The 17,891-nt window shown below is 44.5% G+C and overlaps 1 protein-coding gene across 2 annotated transcripts in view; it reads left to right on the forward strand.

Annotated features, from left to right (window-relative positions):
- Positions 1-17,891, forward strand: part of ELOVL4 (ELOVL fatty acid elongase 4) — an 80,726-nt gene that overhangs the window by 30,780 nt on the left and 32,055 nt on the right. Inside the window, exons 1-3 of one of the 2 annotated variants that reach the window (XM_075923780.1) lie at positions 2,891-3,026; positions 3,523-3,710; positions 10,304-10,384. In XM_075923780.1, the coding sequence (XP_075779895.1) occupies positions 3,549-3,710; positions 10,304-10,384 (243 nt within the window). In that variant the 5' untranslated portion in view covers positions 2,891-3,026; positions 3,523-3,548. Of the gene's footprint in view, positions 1-2,890; positions 3,027-3,522; positions 3,711-10,303; positions 10,385-17,891 lie in introns of those variants that run through there. The other variant, XM_075923779.1, reaches the window with a different exon arrangement.

Genomic DNA, 17,891 nt, shown 5'->3' on the forward strand with positions numbered 1-17,891 from the left:
TCCCAGAACCAACACCCCCTTCCTGCACCATAACCCCATGGCTCAGCCCACAGCCTCCTCCTATGCTAGTGGTCACCAACCAGTAGATCAGGATCTAGTAGTAGATCCCGGGGCCTCTGACAGGTGATCCTGACTACTTTGGCCAGGAGGTTGTCAAGTGCCAGCACGTCAGCTGCCCTTTCCCACACTGCTTTGCTGCTCCTGCCCTCTGCCTTGGAGCTGCCTCCTGTTTGCCTCTTGCTTGCTCTGCAGGGTGGAGGAGACTGAGGAGGAGGATGCTGAGATGTTAGGGTGTCTACTTCCCTCCACTCCTGTACCCCAGCTCCCCAGAGTGAGGAGGGTGAGGCCTCAGAGGAGAGATGGGGCAGGGGCAGGGCCTCGGAGAAAGATGGGGAAGAAGACAGGGAAAGGATATTTGGGTTTGTTATTGATGGTTAATATTGGTTAATTTAATAGTCGAGTAACCTCACAAATTCTTATTGGTTAGTCGACTATTCTATAGTCCCCGGGGACAAGGCCAGTAGCCAGTGTTCCCACTTCGGAGGAGCCCTCTGCCACTCTGCGCTGCTGCCTTTGTATCAGAGGCAGCAGCACAGGGTTCCAGGCAGGAGCTGGTTCGCGAGGGGTGCCAGTTTAAAAAACAGCTCCCTTCACGGGACATGGCGCAAGCTGGAACTGAGCTGGGCTGCCTGCCCACCCAGCTCCTAATACATTTTAAATGCAGAGCTGCAGAAGGCATAGGTCCCGGACTAGGGATGTTAACTATTGGTTATTTTACTAGTCGAGTAGTTGATAGAATTTCCATCGACTAGTTCATAGGCACTTTTGCATTCCTCCTTTGAAATGTACAAGAGCCCCCCCCCCCCCCCCCAGGTGGGTCTCTTGTACATTTCAAAGGAGGAATGCAAAGCTCCACATGCAGCCCAGGGCCAGCAGGAAGTCCTGCTGACTCCGGGCTGCATATGGGTGTGCCAGCTTTGAAGTGAACAAGAGTCCCCAACAGGGACTTTTGTGCATTTCAAAGCGGAAGCGCAGCATGGATCATGAGGTCAGCGGGGGATTCAGAATCCCCTGCTGACTCCAGGCTCCATGCTGTGCAGCTGATTTGAAATGCCACGCAGAGCCCAGATTTGAAATGCCCATCTGACTGCTGGTTTCTGCTGATCCCGGGTTCCTCAGAAATGCTGCAGAGAGAAATCCCCAGCAGACCCCGGGCTCTATGCAGCGCTGCCGCCTTAAAACGCCGGCATACAGCTGATCCCAGGCTCAGCTGTGCAGCACCGCCCCTTTGAAATACCCGAGGCAGCGTTTCAAAGGGGGAGCACTGCACAACTGATGCCAGGCTCAGCTGTGCGGCGCTTCTGCTTTGAAATACCTCGTCTCCCCCTGCCTTTGTTGATTCTATCCCAGTAGTCTCCAACCTTTTTGAGCATGAGATCACTTTTTGAATTTAAGTGCAATCCAAGATCTACCCCAAATATTAAAACCATTGTCCCACCTCCTTCTTGCCTCTTCTCCAAGGCCCCGCCTGTGCTCATGCCATCCTCCCTCTCTTGCCATCCTCACTCACTTTCATCAGGCTGGGGAAGAGGGTTGGGGTGCAAGCTCTGGTCTTGGATTAAAGGATTTGGGGTGTGAGAGGGGCTCTGAGCTGAGCTTGGGGAAGGCAGTTGGGGTGCCGGAGGGGGTCTAGGTGCAGGCTCTGGGAGGGCGTTTGGAAGCATGGGTGCTCGGGGATAGAACAGGGACTTGGGGTGCAGGAGGGGGTTCATGACTGGGATAGGAGTTCGGGATGTGGGATCCAGTTTGGCCCTGTTTTCCTCAGGTGGCTCCTGGGTGGTGTTGCAGTGGGGCTAAGGCAGGCTCACCCCTGCTCTGGGCCACTCCCTAAAGAAGCCAGCAAACTCCATCCCAAATCCTGTTGTGCCCCTTTCTACTCTGTGGAGAAAGGATACAGAGTGGGAGGGGGCACCTTGACATCTGCACCCCTTTCTTCTCCCTACCCTGCCTTGCACAGCAATCAGGAGGCTCCCCAGGGGGAGGAGCAGCTCCAAGGCAAAGGGCAGGAGATGCACAGCAGTGCAGGGAGGGGTAGCTGACGTGCCAGCCCTTGATAGCCTCTTGGCCAAACCAGTCAGGATCACCTATTAGAGGCTCCAAGATCTACCAGTAGATCCTGATCTATTGGTTGGTGACCACTGTTCTATCTGATAGAGGCAGCAAGGGGGGAGAATCAACTAGTCGACTGACTATCCAATAGGCATTTGCTTATCAGATAGTCAATTAGTCTTTAACATCCTTATCCTGGACTCAGCATGAGCCATGTCTGAGCCGGGCTGCCTGCCTGCCCAGCTCCTAATACAGTTTAAATGCAGAGACACAGCAGAGGTAGGTTCCAGACGTGTTGCAAGCCAGGACTGAGCCAGGCTGCTGGCCAGCCTGCTAAAAAATTTACTGGCAAGGGGGGAAATGTGTGTAGTCTATAGCATTCACCTATAAACTTTCGCGTATTGGTTAATCGGCTACACTATTACATCCCTATTTTGAGAGACACTCTGGATTGACTTAACTTTAAAAAGTGATTTTGTGCTTGAAGAGGTTGGAGACTGCTGTCTTACTCACTTACACCTCTTGGCCCCAGCCTAGAGCACTCACTCCCCACCCCTCCCACACTCCACCCTGATGACAATGAGTGAGTGTTGGGGAGAGTGAACCACAGAGAGACCAGGGATGGAGTGAGCAGGAGTGGGGCTTTGGAGGACAGGGCAGGGACAGAGCATATGGGAAGGATAAGGCAGGAGTGGTGTAAGGGTAATTAGACAGTTGGTAACCCTATCTTGAGTGAGTCACTGAGTCTGTAAATAAAACTTGGGTATCACTCGTGGCTTCATAGAGTAGTCTCACTAAGCCAGTCCTTCAACCTTATTTATTTAGTAGTTTTCCAATACTTGTATAATTTCTGGTAGGTCTGAGACATAGCATGCTGATCTACATAACAAGTATAACAATTGATCCTGCATAAAATTGTACGTATTGTGGTTAAGCTAATTAATGCTTCTTTTATGCATTAAATTTTGAGTTGTCTGGCTTACCTTATTTGTGTGTGTCTGTACTTGAATCTGAATGACATTGGTGCCAATGAATGTTGTGATAATGTGACTACAGTTTATGATGGACAATGAGGCATTTGTTTTTTGTGGACCTGACCAATATAGTTTGCCTCACATAGTAATTCCTTGGCTTTTGAATTGTGTAGTCTAATTTGCATTTTTCCAACGTTTTGAAAATGTAATGTTACTAAACTACTCGTTTAAAAATGAATGATCAGTGAAAGGACAAGCACTTTATCTTATATCTTCCCATCCGATCTATATGTCAGGTAGGATAGATGTTACAGGAAATTAACTTTAAAAAATGTGATGACTAAAATTATAGTGAATATATTTTCTTTAAACATAATGAAAAAGCATGTTGGTTTTTTTATTATTTTTAGTTAATTTGATGTGTTTTATTCCCCCCCAGACAAACGTGTTGATGACTGGTTCTTGATGCAATCTCCATTTCCAACACTGACAATAAGCACCCTTTACCTCATCACTGTCTGGCTGGGCCCCAAGTGGATGAGGACAAGAGAACCCTTCCAACTGCGCTTCTTGCTGATTAGCTACAACTTTGGAATGGTTCTACTTAACTTCTATATTTTTAAAGAGGTTGGTCTTGTATTTTTATACTTTGGAATTGTGTTAGAATTCACAATTTTGTCAGTGTTAGATACATTGTGTAATGTTTATATTCTCTGGATGATTTGGTTAGCTGTTCTGGGTGCTGGATATATTGATGTTTGGTTTTTTAGTGTTCTAATGGTAATGGTGTCGCTGGAATTGGTATATGTCACGAGTTTGTAAATCAGTATGGCTACGTCTACATTGGCCCCTTCTCCGGAAGAGGCATGTTAATTTCCAACTTCAGAATAGGGATTTAAATAAACATGGCCGCCGGTTTTTTTCCGGCTTGGGGAAAAGCCAGAAAAAAGCGTCTAGACTGGTGCGATCCTTCGGAATAAAGCCCTTTTCCGGAGGATCTCTTATTCCTACTTTGAAGTGGGCTGTCCGCTGCCCGCGTGTTCCGCGGCTTTGCTCCCCGTCCCCCTCGTCTGCAGACCAGGGGGCCGGGGAGCAAAGCAGAGCAAAGCGGCGGAGCATGCGGGCAGCGGACAGCCCAGATGCGTCTGGACTGTCCGCTGCCCGCGTGCTCCGCTGCTTTGCTTCCTCTCCCTGGTCTGCTGGAGACCAGGGAGACGGCCCCGTTCATAACTGCGGATCCGACGTAAGTCGGATCCACGTAACTCGGGGACTGCCTGTACATGCTTTGTTAGTCTATAAAGTGCTACCAGACCAGTTGTTGTTTTTTAAGTTTATCCTGATTACTAGAACACTTCTCATACAATTCATATGAGTTGAACAAATCCTTTTCTGACTTAAAAATTTGTGACTGTCTTCATTTGCTGGCTGAAAATCTTTTTTTTTTCAGATTAACTCCTTAATGGAAGAATTTTTATTTTGCTAACATGAGATCCATTGCCAGGAGCCTACAAGTGAACTGTGCAGTTGAAACTAATGGCTTTTAGGAATTGGATTTATAAACATCTATTTTCATTCAGTTCACCATTAAAGTGGTATTATTCCAACAGTTATTTTTTCATATGAACCACTACTTTTTTTTACAGCATTGTTAGACTACGTTGAAGCTACTTGTGTCAAGACATACTTCAATAACATTAATTTTAGCTATAATTACTTAGAAAATCCTCTATTAGATTATACAGAACATACTGGACCCCATTTCTCTCTGATTTACATCTCCCACTGAAGAGAAAAGGATTACAAACAGTAAATGTTATTGCAGAATTTAACTCCGTGTGTGTCTCATCTAATTGCAAAGAATAAACAGGGCAGGCAGTGTCAGCACTCTGTTTGATTTCTTCAGATAAAGGTGGGAAGGGCGAAGGCAACTCCAAGGTCCTCCCTGAAAATTTGTAATACAGGTAGTGTGTGCCGAAGACAGCGAAAGAATTAATATATGCTGCAATTGATACCACATGACACCACTTTTTCAGGCAGATGGCCACCTGCAGCACTAAGTTTAAACATGTTAGTGCTGATTAAAAATGTAATGTCAGTTTATTGATGGTCACAAACACTGCTTATCTTGTGCACATTGTATTGAAGAACATGGGTACAAAAGTTGCAGCGCAAACTCCTCAAGACTCTTCTCCATTCTTTTAATGGACAGCAAAACCAGTTTCAGGATCATCTCAATTTGTTACTCTACTCCTGTGGTAAAATCCTTAAAGTTACTAAAGTGCTATTGGAACCTCCTCCATTGCACCACATGCAGCTTCAAAAAACCATTCCACTACCTACTGCTATCATTGAAATGCCTCTGATGTGTTTATCTAGATTAAAGCTATCACTAGCAGCTGGTACAATTTAGGCCAGGTCTAAATTAGACCTGGAATACATAGCTGGAGTTGTCTTAGCTTAAGTGGGAGGCGATTGTGAGGAGCTGCCCTCAGTGTTCAGTATATAGGTCTATACTAGACCCACTAAATCAAGTTCCAGAACGTCGATCTCCGGCACTTTACCCAGGTTAATTGTGAAGAGTCTGATAGCCTAAGAAGATTAAAACTGCAATCTCTAAAAATGAACTTGATTTCTCCATTTTAATAGCACTTTTCCCCCCTTGGTTTGTGTCTGAGCCTTTACATTTTGGTTTTTTTGTGTGTGATGTGTAAGCAGAGTGAAATTCTGCTCATATACATTTGGGGAGAGACGAGTCTCATACTAGTTCATATTGTTCTGTTAGGTCACTCCTAGCGTGGCAGATGCAGTTGCACAGCAGCAAGTGATACTCAGGTGAAGATTTGCATACTTCTGGGGATTTAAAATACCCCTAGAAATCTGGATTCACAGAAGAAATGAATCAATTTGGCTATTCCTAACATATCAAATTCTAATATGTATTAGTTGTTGATACTCTGGGTGCTTTTATTTTACAAGAAATAAATTAGAACACTTTGGGCATGTCTGCACTACAGAGTTATTTCAAAATAACAAGCTGAGCGTCCACACAGCAAGCTTATTAATTTGAAATAATAACCCCTCATTCAGGCTTGTTATTTTGAAATAATAACCCCTTATTCTACAAGGAATAATGCCTATTTCAAAATTACTATTTCGAAATAGGGTTAGTGTGGACACTCAGCTGCTATAATTGAAATAATTACTTTCCAGAGCCATTCAGAGTAACTACTCCACAGTGTCTCCTGGGCTCTAAGTTGAGATAGCACATCCACATTAAGGGAGCATGCCTCAGATTAATTTTGAGGCTTCCCTATAGTGTGGATGTGCTATTTCAAAATAGTTATTTTGGGTATTATTATTGTGAAATAACCTAGTAGCATAGACATAGCCATAATAATAAGTAATAAGCTTTTAACTTTATACTAGTTTAAAACCATTATCTCAAGTATTCACTATTAAGCGGGACTAAAAGAAAGGCTTGTCGTCGTAAAAACATGTTTTCTTGATTTTTAGATATAGTTTGGAGAAGAGCATTTGAAATAAATATTTGCACCTTGAGTTTTTAATGTTGCATGGTTTATAGCTATGCAGCTTAGATTTCACATAGCATGATGTTTTAGTGATTTACTGATTCCAGGACATATTAACTTACATGAGTAACAGGATGTAGGAGTCCCACTGCTGTGAATTATCACAGAATTCACAGGCAGGCATTGCATATTAAATGACTGATTTTGGCCTGACATTATTTCTAGAGTTGAATCAAATCAAATTATCCAATAAATATAATATATATTAGGTACTGTTTAAACTTTAAAATGCTATACAGGTATCCTTTCTGCTTGCTATATCCATCAACAACCTTAGATACCTTTCGACACAAATTTTTAAGGTTAGAAAGGAACACTAGATCACCTTGTCTGATCTGTATAACACAAACCATAGAATTCCACCCACTTACCCCTATTTTGACAATATGTGAACTCATAAGTGGGATCAGACCAGTAAGTGGGCTGGCCTTACAATGAGCTGTAAGAGGACTCAGTGAACTGTGCTGAATTAATTGCTTTTTCTTCTTGTGAGCTCTTTTGTGAAGTGTTGTTTTTGTACACATCAGCTAGTGAAGCTTGATGTCATAGGTTGCAGATTTTTCAGTGTCTGAATGGCATGCAATTCTATATCATCTCTTTGTTAGATACTGTGTTCTCTTCCGGCTCTCCTAGGGCATGTCTATGCAAAAGGGGAATGTCTAATTAAGATACACAACTCCAGCTATATTAATTACGTAGCTGGAGTCGCCGTATCTTAAATCACCATCCAGACAGCAGGAAATTGACAGGAACAAAATGTGCTGAAAGGGGGTACCCTCTCAATTTGAATTAGCAGGTATTCATTAGGCCTGCTAAACTGAACCCTGGAAGATCAACCACAGCTCCATCGATCTTCCCCATAGTGTAGACATGATCTTGGTGTCTAACAGAGATGGGGACACAAAGCAGTAAATTCATTTGAGATTGATCTCAATAACACAGAAATGACTGCTCTGTAGAGGCTGGAATAGGGGCTTCATTCTCCTCTGGCGGTCTCTGTATATCTGGTCTTCGCCATTATGGCTGATGGCCTAGAACTGTGGTCACCAACCAGTCGATCGCGATCGACTGGTTGATTGCAAGGCCTTGACCAGTTGATCGCGAGGCGTTCTGGCCCCCGATTTCCCTCCACCCCCAAGAAGCCCCACTACCTACCTCGAGTGACAATAGAGGTAGTGGCACTACCTCTGCCGGGTGGATGGGAGTCCTACAGCTGCGCGTGACTTCCAGGGATCCAGAAATGCGCTGGTTGCTTCCTTGCCCCAAGTCTGTGGCATGCTGGGAACTTACCGGGTGAGTCCCCAGACGCGCACGCTGGGACTTCCCTTCTCTGTGGGAGGGGGGAGTAGGGCCTGGAAGGGGCACATGATGGGGGCTTCCCTGCTCCACGGAAGGCTCCTGCCGGCCCCAGCGGAGGCGCGCGATGGGGCTTCCTTCATCCGCGGAAGGGGAAGTCAGCCCCGAGGGGGCGCGTGCGCAGCCTTCCCTGCTTCGCGGGAGGAGGGAGTCGGGCCCAGAGGAGGTATGCGACAGGGCTTCCCTCCTCTGGGGGGGGGGGCGAAATCCTGGGAGGAGGCTGGTGCAGGGGACTCTCTGCCCCCACTGGCACCCTGCCCCCTGCCACAGAACCCTGTCCCCTGCCCTCCCGGCACCCTGTTCTCTCTCCCCTGTCCCCAGCCACAGAACGCTGTCCCCACTGGCACCTGTCCCCTGCCCCAGCACCCACTAGCACCCTTCCCCCGTACCATGTCCCCTGCTCCCACCAGCACAGTTGGGGCCACATTAGTGAGGCTTGGAGGGGGAGTGGGGGTTGGAGGAGGGGTTTTTTTTGCATCTCACTTGTGTGGCCCCAACTGACTTTTCTGTGGGTCAGTGACCCCGCACTCAAAACAGGTTCCCCGCCCCTCTCATAAATAAAGACAATTCAGAAACTTTTTGTGTTTGTCATAGTATTTTTTAAAAAAATGAAGCATGGCCAACAAACCCCCAATTGGGGCCAAGCCCCCATCTGGCTGCAGCATCATAACACTCCTGGAACACTCCCCCAGACCCTAGATCTGACCCTGTCTTATACTGGAACCCCTGCCCTGAGCTCCTCACATACCCCAACCCAAATTCCTGAACCCTCATATCCACAAGTCTGTGGCTTGCTTAGTACCCCAACCCCACATCTAACCCCAACAGTGCCCAGCCTGGCGCCCCCTCCCCAATCCAGTGTCCCCTTCTCCTCCTCCTCTTGCATCCAGATTTCCTCCCAGAGCTTGCACCTCTCACCCCTTCCCACACCCAAATCCCTCATTCCCACCCCAGAGCCTACACATCCTGTCTCAACCCAGCGAGGGTACGGCTAGACTGCAGGAGTTTTTCAGGATTCTGGAGATATCCCAGAAAAACTCTTCTGCATCCAGGGATGCATTTGTTCTTTCGCTTTTTTTAGTGGAAGAGCAAACATGCTCTTTCGGTCACCCCTATATTCCTCTTTCCACAAGGAATAAGGGGGCTTCCAAAAGAAGGGTTTTTTCTGACATTTGGTCCAGTCTAGACAGGTCAAATGTTGGAAAAACCTCTTCCTACATAAGAATTGAAAAAAAAAGCAGCAGCATAAGGGTTGGGGATAGCAAGTGATGGAGAGGAGGAGAATAGAGAGGGTGGGGCTTCAAGGAAGGGGCAGGGCTTCAAAGAATAGGCAGGGCGGTAGATCTTGGCTTGTTCTGTCATTTAAAAAGTGATATTGGGTGTAAAAAAATTGGAGACCACTGGCCTAGAAGTTGGACCTGATTCATTGCTGTCTTTGGATCTGGAGGCCTGGCATACCTTTAAAAGTTGACTGAGAAGCTGTGGCCCCTCCCTTCTGATGAGAACTTATCACAGTGATTGAAACCTGAAGGCTAAAATACTGCAAAGTGCTTTATTTCTAGAGCACTTGGAAGCTTCTGCTGATAAAGTTAGCCTCAAAGAGGCATGTGTATAAACACATTACACTGGTGCTCTTTATTGGCTTTGTATTTGCCTCTGAGTACAGTTGTACATATTGATTACTATATTGTTGCCCTAAATGATCTAGGTCCTAGCTATCTGAGAGAGATATTTTTTTCTCCATATATCCCATCCTGGAGTTACTCTTCTTGTTGGTTTCATTAAGGTGTTCTGTATCTCAGAAACTAGTTTCCTCTCATGGCAGTATCCAAGATTTAGGTCACAGAGAAAGTCATATGAATTTATAGTATTCTCTACATACCTTGCAGACTCTTTGGTTTATTCATCTTTTTCCTGAGTATTTTATGTTTAATTAATGGGACCATTTGTCTTGACACCCAGTGATCTGAAAAAGTATTTTGTTAAAACTAAATACTGACCAATTTGTTAAATACAACTTTTAAAAAAATGAGTAGTCCTATGGCACCTTAGAGACTAACAAAAATATAGCATGACAGTATCATGAACTTTCATGGGCAAAATCCGCTTCTTCAGAGGAGATTATCTTGAGTGATGATTTGTTAAATAGTGTCTTTGTATTGTAAATAAAAATGGTTTAAAAGATTGCTTTTAGAATAAACTTATAACACTAAAATCATTAATAAAATTCTCTCTTTATGAACTTACTCTCATATATCATTTTAATATTTTCAGCTATTTTTTGCATCTAGCGCTCGAGGTTACAGCTATATCTGCCAGACTGTGGATTATTCAGATAATATTTATGAAATGAGGGTGAGTACCCTTTTTATGTATTATTATAAGGGGGAGGGATAGCTCAGTGGTTTGAGCATTGGCCAGCTAAACCCAGGCTTGTGAGTTCAATTTTTGTGGAGGCCATTTAGGGATTTGGGGCAAAAATTTGTCAGGGATGGTACTTGGTCCTGCTGTGAAGGCAGGGGAGTGGACTCAATGACCTTTCAAGGTCCCTTCCAGTTCCAGGAGATAGGCAATCTCCATTAATTTAATTTAATTTTTTTATTCTGCACATGCAGCTTATTATTTTAAGCTTTAACTCAGCAAGTCTGAAAATAACATGTTTAGAAGTAAAAGGTATTGGTCAATAATCTTCCCTCTTCCTGCCCAAGTTCTGCAATTTTTATCCTCCTCCTATGGTTAGCTTTATATCCTCTTTTACTCATTTCTGAAAGACAGACCAATATCCTAGTGGATATTGCATAAATGTGTATTAATAAACATTTTTCAATGTATAGGCTCTAAAGAGAGTCAGGAAATGTAAATATTAACATTCTCATATCACTGTGCATTTGCTCACATACTTCTTACATGTGGCTTAAAAACAGCAGGATTAGATATGTCATTTACTTCCCTGTGCCAGTAATAATCTTCATGATGGTGTTAAATTTGGAATAAGCAAGTGATGTCTGGGAACTGTGTATCCAGACTGGTTAGCAATATTCCTCTTGGAGTAGATAAGGACCAGTGAAGAGATGCATAGTTTTTGCATCAGTCCCTCAGGTCATTCCTGCTAGTTTATGGATGAGATTTATACACTCCTTTATTCTGTCTTGAGTATTTTCAGATACTGGTTGCATTAGTCTCAAGTCACACCAAGGTATGTCAGGGCGGGAACGTGTTCTATCTACTGGCCGCAGAAATCTTCTTGGAGTTCCATCTTAGCCCTTTGATAATTTAGAAAAAACACTGACACAGTAGTCTTAGAGGGGTTTGGTTTTAGCTTCCAGTATAAATATATTCTTCCATGATTCTGAGGTGACGCACTAAATATCCTAGATCAGGGATCGACAACCTTTTCAAACCAAAGAGCCAAACTACATCAAAATTCAGAACAAGTGATCAGCAAAGAGCCGTATAAGAATGCCCATTTGCAAGACTGAAAATATACAACTTCATATAATTGATAGTTGGCATAATGATTACTAATAGCATAAATGTAATGTACTCACATAATTTACTGGGACTTCTGCTGCTGCATCTTTTTGTACATTTCTTTGAAGTTTACATCATAACTGGTCAAATCCAGCTTCATGCACACATCCAGGCTGTCTTCTGTCAATATTATGGTAGGGGGTTGAGGATGTGGCGGTGCAGGAGTCTGGGTTGGGGCGTTTGAGGGGCTCAGGGCAGGGGCTTTGGGTATTTGATGGGCTTGGCACAGGTTTGGCGGATGTGGGTGGTGCAAAAGTGTTATGGCAGGGGACTGGAGATGTGGGTGTACAGGAGTTTGGGGATGTGGAGGTATGAGGGACTCAGGACAGGGAGGTTCACATGTATGACGGGGTCAGGGTTGAGGTATATATGGGGGGTGCAGAAGTGTCACGATGCTGCGGCCATATTGAAGCTGGGTCCCAATTGGGGGCTTGTTGGCCAGGCTTCATTTTTAAATAAAGTAAAATATTATGTCTAACACAAAAGGTTTCAACATTGTCTTTATTTGTGGCACGGGTGGGGAATCTTTTTTAGGTCTGGGGCCATTGTCCCACAGAAAAATCAGTTGGGGACCACACGAGTGAGAAGCAAAGAAACCCTTCCAAAACCCCCCAGCCCTCACTGATGTGGACCCCAACTGAGACACCTCACTCCCCTGGTGCTCCAGCCCCATGGTGGGGGGAAGGCAGGGAGGACTGAGGTTCAAGACCTTAGGCCAAATTTACTCTTCTGGGGCTCCAGGGTTAGTGGATTTTGTCCCCCTTCCTCCCCCCCCAGGCTCTGGGGTGGGGCCAAAAATGAGGGGTTAAGTGTGTGGGCCAGGGCTGCCAATGAATAGGATAGGGATGGAAGTGCAGGATCTGGGCAGGGTGTGCGGTGCAGGGTGGGGTGAGGGTGCGAGGTCTGGGTGGGAGATAGGGTACAGGAGCAGGCTGGCAGTAGGGTGTCTGGCCGGGGGCAGGAGTGGGATGCGGGGTCTGGGCATGAGGGTTGAGGGGGCCACTTACTTGCTTTCACGCCGTGTGTAACACAGCCTCCAGCTGCTCCCATTCACCAGGAAGGATTCGCAGGGGAAGCCTCTAGGAAGTGTGCCCCTGGGGGAATGAAAAGAGCAGCACACAGAGACATTTTTTGGTTCCTGGGGGAAGGAAAAGGGCGGCACACAGAGACAAAAATGACGGAGCATGCCACTGCAGTGATGGAGCATGTTCACTGCATGCCAGATCCTGCAGGGAGGCTCAGGGCTTTCTCTCCCTGCCAGAAGCTGGTGCTGGAATTTGTCTTGTAAGGAGCTGTAAGGCTGTAGTGACAGCGCTGGCTCCCTGCTGTGGGGAGAGTTAGAGGGGGCTGAGTTCGGGCTCCAGAACAGCCATATCTGGCCCCCTACTGAGCCATAGCTTGCTGACCCCTGTCCTAGATGATATTTTCAAAAAACATTTAAATGACTTGACTTTCAGTGAGGCTTAAGTGTTTCTGAAAGTGTTGGCCACTGTATATGAAAACTGACTTTTAACAGTTTAATCATTACATAACTATAAATTTCCTGCCCTGGACACATTATCCCACTATGGGTGAAACTTAAAAAAAGTACTGCCTGCTAAATTATCCATAACAACGTGGACATGAAGAAAAGAATTGCAGTTGTTGTCATCATCTTGTATCAGTTTCATGGCCAGTATTGCAAAGTGTAAGCAGGAGTAGTGACTATGAGCCAGATTTATGAACCATGTACTCAGAAATCCTGTAGTTTTATTATCACTGCCATAGTCTTTGCCTTCTGTAGAGCACTGCCGCAGAGCTCAGTTCTGTGAAGCAGAATGTCCAATTTTTTTTTTTGCATGACCTCTCATTGACTCACTCTTTGTCCAGTGGAAGCAACATAGTTTTTGCTGCACATGGGGCCTTCAGCAGTCCTTCTGAGGAAGACAGATTGTCTGGCATAATGCAGAAGAGGATACAATTCAATTAATTTAAAAAATGGCATAGGCTACAGATAATACATATGCCTAGTTGTGAGCAAGATAACATTGCTAGAGGAACCTTAACTTTTTCAAACTTAATGAAAAGATCTTGATAAACTTTTGGGAAAAAAAACTTAAATGAATTCACAGATTCTAAACCTAGGTTTCTAGTTAATGCCTAGGTTTCTAGTTAATTTACTTACAATATGGAGGAAAAATACAACTTGAATTATACCTTTTATTTTGCTGAAATAGCAGTAATTGGTTGATAATACCAAACAAATCTTTTATATATTGGTTACAGCTGATGATAAAGCATGGCAGTGGTAGTAAGTCTTAACAGGTCAACCCCAGTTTCCTACTCTCTACCTGATTCTTGGCAAATAACACAAAGAAGATGGGTAAGAAGTCAGTGAACAAGTTTTGCATAGAATAAGGAAAGCAACAGCCATTATAAAGAAGCTATACTGTGTCATATACAGTAAGGCCAACGACAAAACTGAGTCCATCTTTCAATTGTGTGTCATAGAAACTGCTATTCCAAATACACCAACAGAAGCAAAATACAGAGGTTACAAAACACAAGAGCTTCTGCAACCAATGTATCACATGCGGAAAGCTGTAGTTTTCTTTATTAAAAACACCAAGGTCCATAATGTAAGACAGTCCAGTTTTGTGAACCTTTTAAGTGGAGATGTTGCATATTTTGACAAGACATGCACCATAAACAGAAACTCATCTCTATACGTAACTACATTCATGGGGAGAGAACAGATAATGAGGGGAGGTGTATTTGACCATAAAATGAGTGTTCATTTGGTGGGAGTAAATGACCTCATCACTACTGAAGGAAAGTATCATCTGACTTGTTATATTCCTTTTATGAGGTCTGTAATGAAGAAGAGAGTGGGCACCAAAATTACTGATACAGCAATGCATTGGCTTCAAAATGAGCTTCATCCTGCTGATGTCAGAGGTATAGTGCCATTAGTGCAATCACGCAAAGGAAACTAGCACTGAAATTCCACACTCGTACATCAGTCATAGCTCAAACTATCAGACATAGATCAAACTAGGACAAACTCCAAGCTCATGCTGGAGACTTACTTCTCTTCTTTTCATTGTGTGATTGGTCTCCGGCTGAAAGACAAACAGTCTTCATTCCAGCCAAGTATAAATGCATATCCATCTCATAAATGATTCCTGCTAAGATATAGAGATGACTGACCCATTCCCCATCCCCAAGGAGATGTATTTCTGTCACTGGTACATGTTGCATTAAAAATTCCAGGAGATACTGGCCCCAAAGGTTTGGGGATCAGTGAGGTTGATGTGTCTGCTTGCATTTCAGATAGCTGACACATGTTCCTCCAGTGCTATATGAAGACAAAGTTAAGGAGAACTCTAAGAAACAAGAATCAGTTAAATTAAAGGTGCTTAGCATAGCTCAAGATTTTGGATACAATGTGAATATTGGAAAGAAATGAACACTAAAATATATTGATCTTGGATGAACCTTCCATCAGACAACAAGGTTCAACTTTTTCATTTTTATAAGGCTAGCCACTGCATTAGTCATGAAGGAATCCTAAAGTTGGGCACAGTGTGATGGGTTTGATCACTGGGGTCCTCTTGAGATTGTCACCCACTGTGCTAGTCTTACCACTGAACCTGCTTTTTTGCCCTCTGGCACACACCCCCTCCCCCCCGCCCACCTTGTCTTGCTGGGCCAGAAGTTATGGTCTCCCACAGGCAAGGCACAAAGTTGAGGTAACCACCCCCGAATAGAGCAACACAGGCATTGAACATGATCAGCTCTGGGAGGCTCTGCTACAGGGCCATTGAGAGCATCCAGGAACACCACCCCCAAAGGGAACTAAAATCCCAAGTAAATGTGTCTGTCTTTGTATACAAGTTTTACACAGAGAAAGCTCATAATGTAGTACGTGTTCAAGAGCTTAAAAAGGACACCATCAAAAACAGTCAGTCATATCCTTAGGGTAAGTTCATGTCACTTCATCTTTGTATAGTACAAAGATTTTGAAATTCAATCTCCACATTAGTGACCTCCAGAAGTGAAGGTAGCAGAAATGGCAGGTACATGGGAATGGTAGCCCTCCTGCTCATGCTCAACTGTGCCTAGAGAGAAGGAAATTGAGAGCTGCCTCTGTTCACCTTTAAATGTGTGATGTCATTCTTCATGAAATGTGATCTCATAAACTAAGCAACATAGGGTGCCATCTGCACTTTAGAAATGCATCCACTACCACCTGAAGGGCTCAATGAGTTCCAGCAAGGTAAGTTTGTTGTCAAAAAATCATGTCAGAAGTCCAACTCAATGGACCTGGATCAGACCCATAAATGGCTTGATGGCATAAGAAAAAATTATAGCCAATACTAAGACTAGCTCAGGCCTCAGAATATGGGTCTTGTCTTAAAAGCTGAGAGCCCATATTACTGCAGACACCAGAGCCATGCTTCACATTTTCTTGGATGATAAGTTTATTCATAATGAGTCAAGAAAGACAAGGAAGCAGTGTCTCAGATGGGTAGCCATGTTAGTCTGTAACTAAAAAAAAACTTTAAAAAGAACAATAGTCCTGTAGCACCTTAGGCTGTGTCCAGACTCCATGCCTCCGTCGACGGAGGCATGTAGATTAGCCAGATCGGAAGAGGGAAATGAAGCCGCGATTAAAATAATCGCGGCTTCATTTAAATTTAAATGGCTGCCCCGATCTGCCGATCAGCTGTTTGTCGGCAGATCGGGAGAGTCTGGACGCGATGCCCCGACAAAGAAGCCTTTCTTCATCGACACAGGTAAACCTGGTTACACGAGGCTTACCTGTGTCGATGAAGAAAGGCTTCTTTGTCGGGGCATCGCGTCCAGACTCTCCTGATCTGCCGACAAACAGCTGATCGGCAGATCGGGGCAGCCATTTAAATTTAAATGAAGCCGCGATTATTTTAATCGCGGCTTCATTTCCCTCTTCTGATCTGGCTAATCTACATGCCTCCGTCGACGGAGGCATGGAGTCTGGACACAGCCTTAGAGACTAACAAAAATATATAAATAGTATCATGTGCTTTCATGGGCACAACCCATGAAAGCTCATGATACTATTTATAATTTTTGCTAATTTCTAAGGTTGTTACAGGACCATTGTTGTTTTTTAAGGAAGAAACGTGACAGTGAATATGAGGATGTGCTCTGACTAACACTTCAAAGGTTCAGAGTTTTCTCTAGGGAGGAACCACCCATTTCGTTGCAAAATATTTCAAGAAAAGATCTGGCTACTGAAGCCATGCATGGTGCACTTTTAAATGCAAAGATCATATACATTTGGACAGCTTTGTGGAAACAGTTTATGACATAAGAGGAGATGCCTGGACATGTACACATTAATGACTCACAGACTAAAAATCATGCTACAGCTTTTTTCCGTGCAGTGTGGGGTGAGGAAAGAAGTCAAAGCAAAGGCTTTAGCCACGAAAGAAAACAGAAACACTCTTCAGTGACTAATCACAACCTGTGAAGTCAGCAGGACTGTGAATTTGCAATAAAATCTGAAGCATGAATTAATGCCTGTCTCTGTAGTATTGGCACTGATAAATGACAGTAACAATAGGCACAAAAGCAGTAATGGACGGTGTACTCACAACTGATGTCCACTGCTCACCCACAGTTGCCCAGAGGCCTGTTGATGACAGCTGACAAAAGGGTTCACTGTTCTTTAAAAGCAACTCCTGTTTCAGTTCTGACACACTCCCATACATTAAAAACACCACTTTTATGGTATTTTACCATAAAGACTATCATGCAAGGTCTTTAATGAAAGTTTGTAACTTATCAATACTCATAATTTGCAAAAAAAGCAAATATGATTCTAGGTTGTATCAACAGGTGTGTTGTAAGCAAAACTCGTGAAGTCATTCTTCCGCTCTACTCTGCACTAGTTAGGCCTCAGCTGGAGTACTGTGTCCAGTTCTGGGCGCCACATTTCAAGAAAGATGTGGAGAAATTGGAAAGGGTACAGAGAAGAGCGACAAGAATGATTAAAGGTCTAGAGAACATGACCTATGAAGCCAGGCTTCATGAACTGGGCTTGTTTAGTTTGGAAAAAAGAAGATTAAGGGGCTGGCCGGGAGGGGGGCGGGAAGCAGAACTGGGGGGACGGAATCGGGGGCTGTGGGGCTGGAGGGAAGGATGGGGGGGCCCAGAGGAAGGGAGGGAGGGAGAGAAGCAGACCTGGCCGTGGGGGAGGGTGTGTGCAGCCGGAGTCCTTCCGGCCGTGCCCCCAGCAGGTGCTCACTTTACTTGCCAGCAGAAGCCGGGCGGGGGCAGGGCTGGGAGCCGCTCCCCCCGCCCGACT

Source organism: Pelodiscus sinensis, chromosome 3 (genome assembly GCF_049634645.1).
Source record: "Pelodiscus sinensis isolate JC-2024 chromosome 3, ASM4963464v1, whole genome shotgun sequence".
NCBI classification, from domain to species: Eukaryota; Metazoa; Chordata; order Testudines; family Trionychidae; genus Pelodiscus; species Pelodiscus sinensis.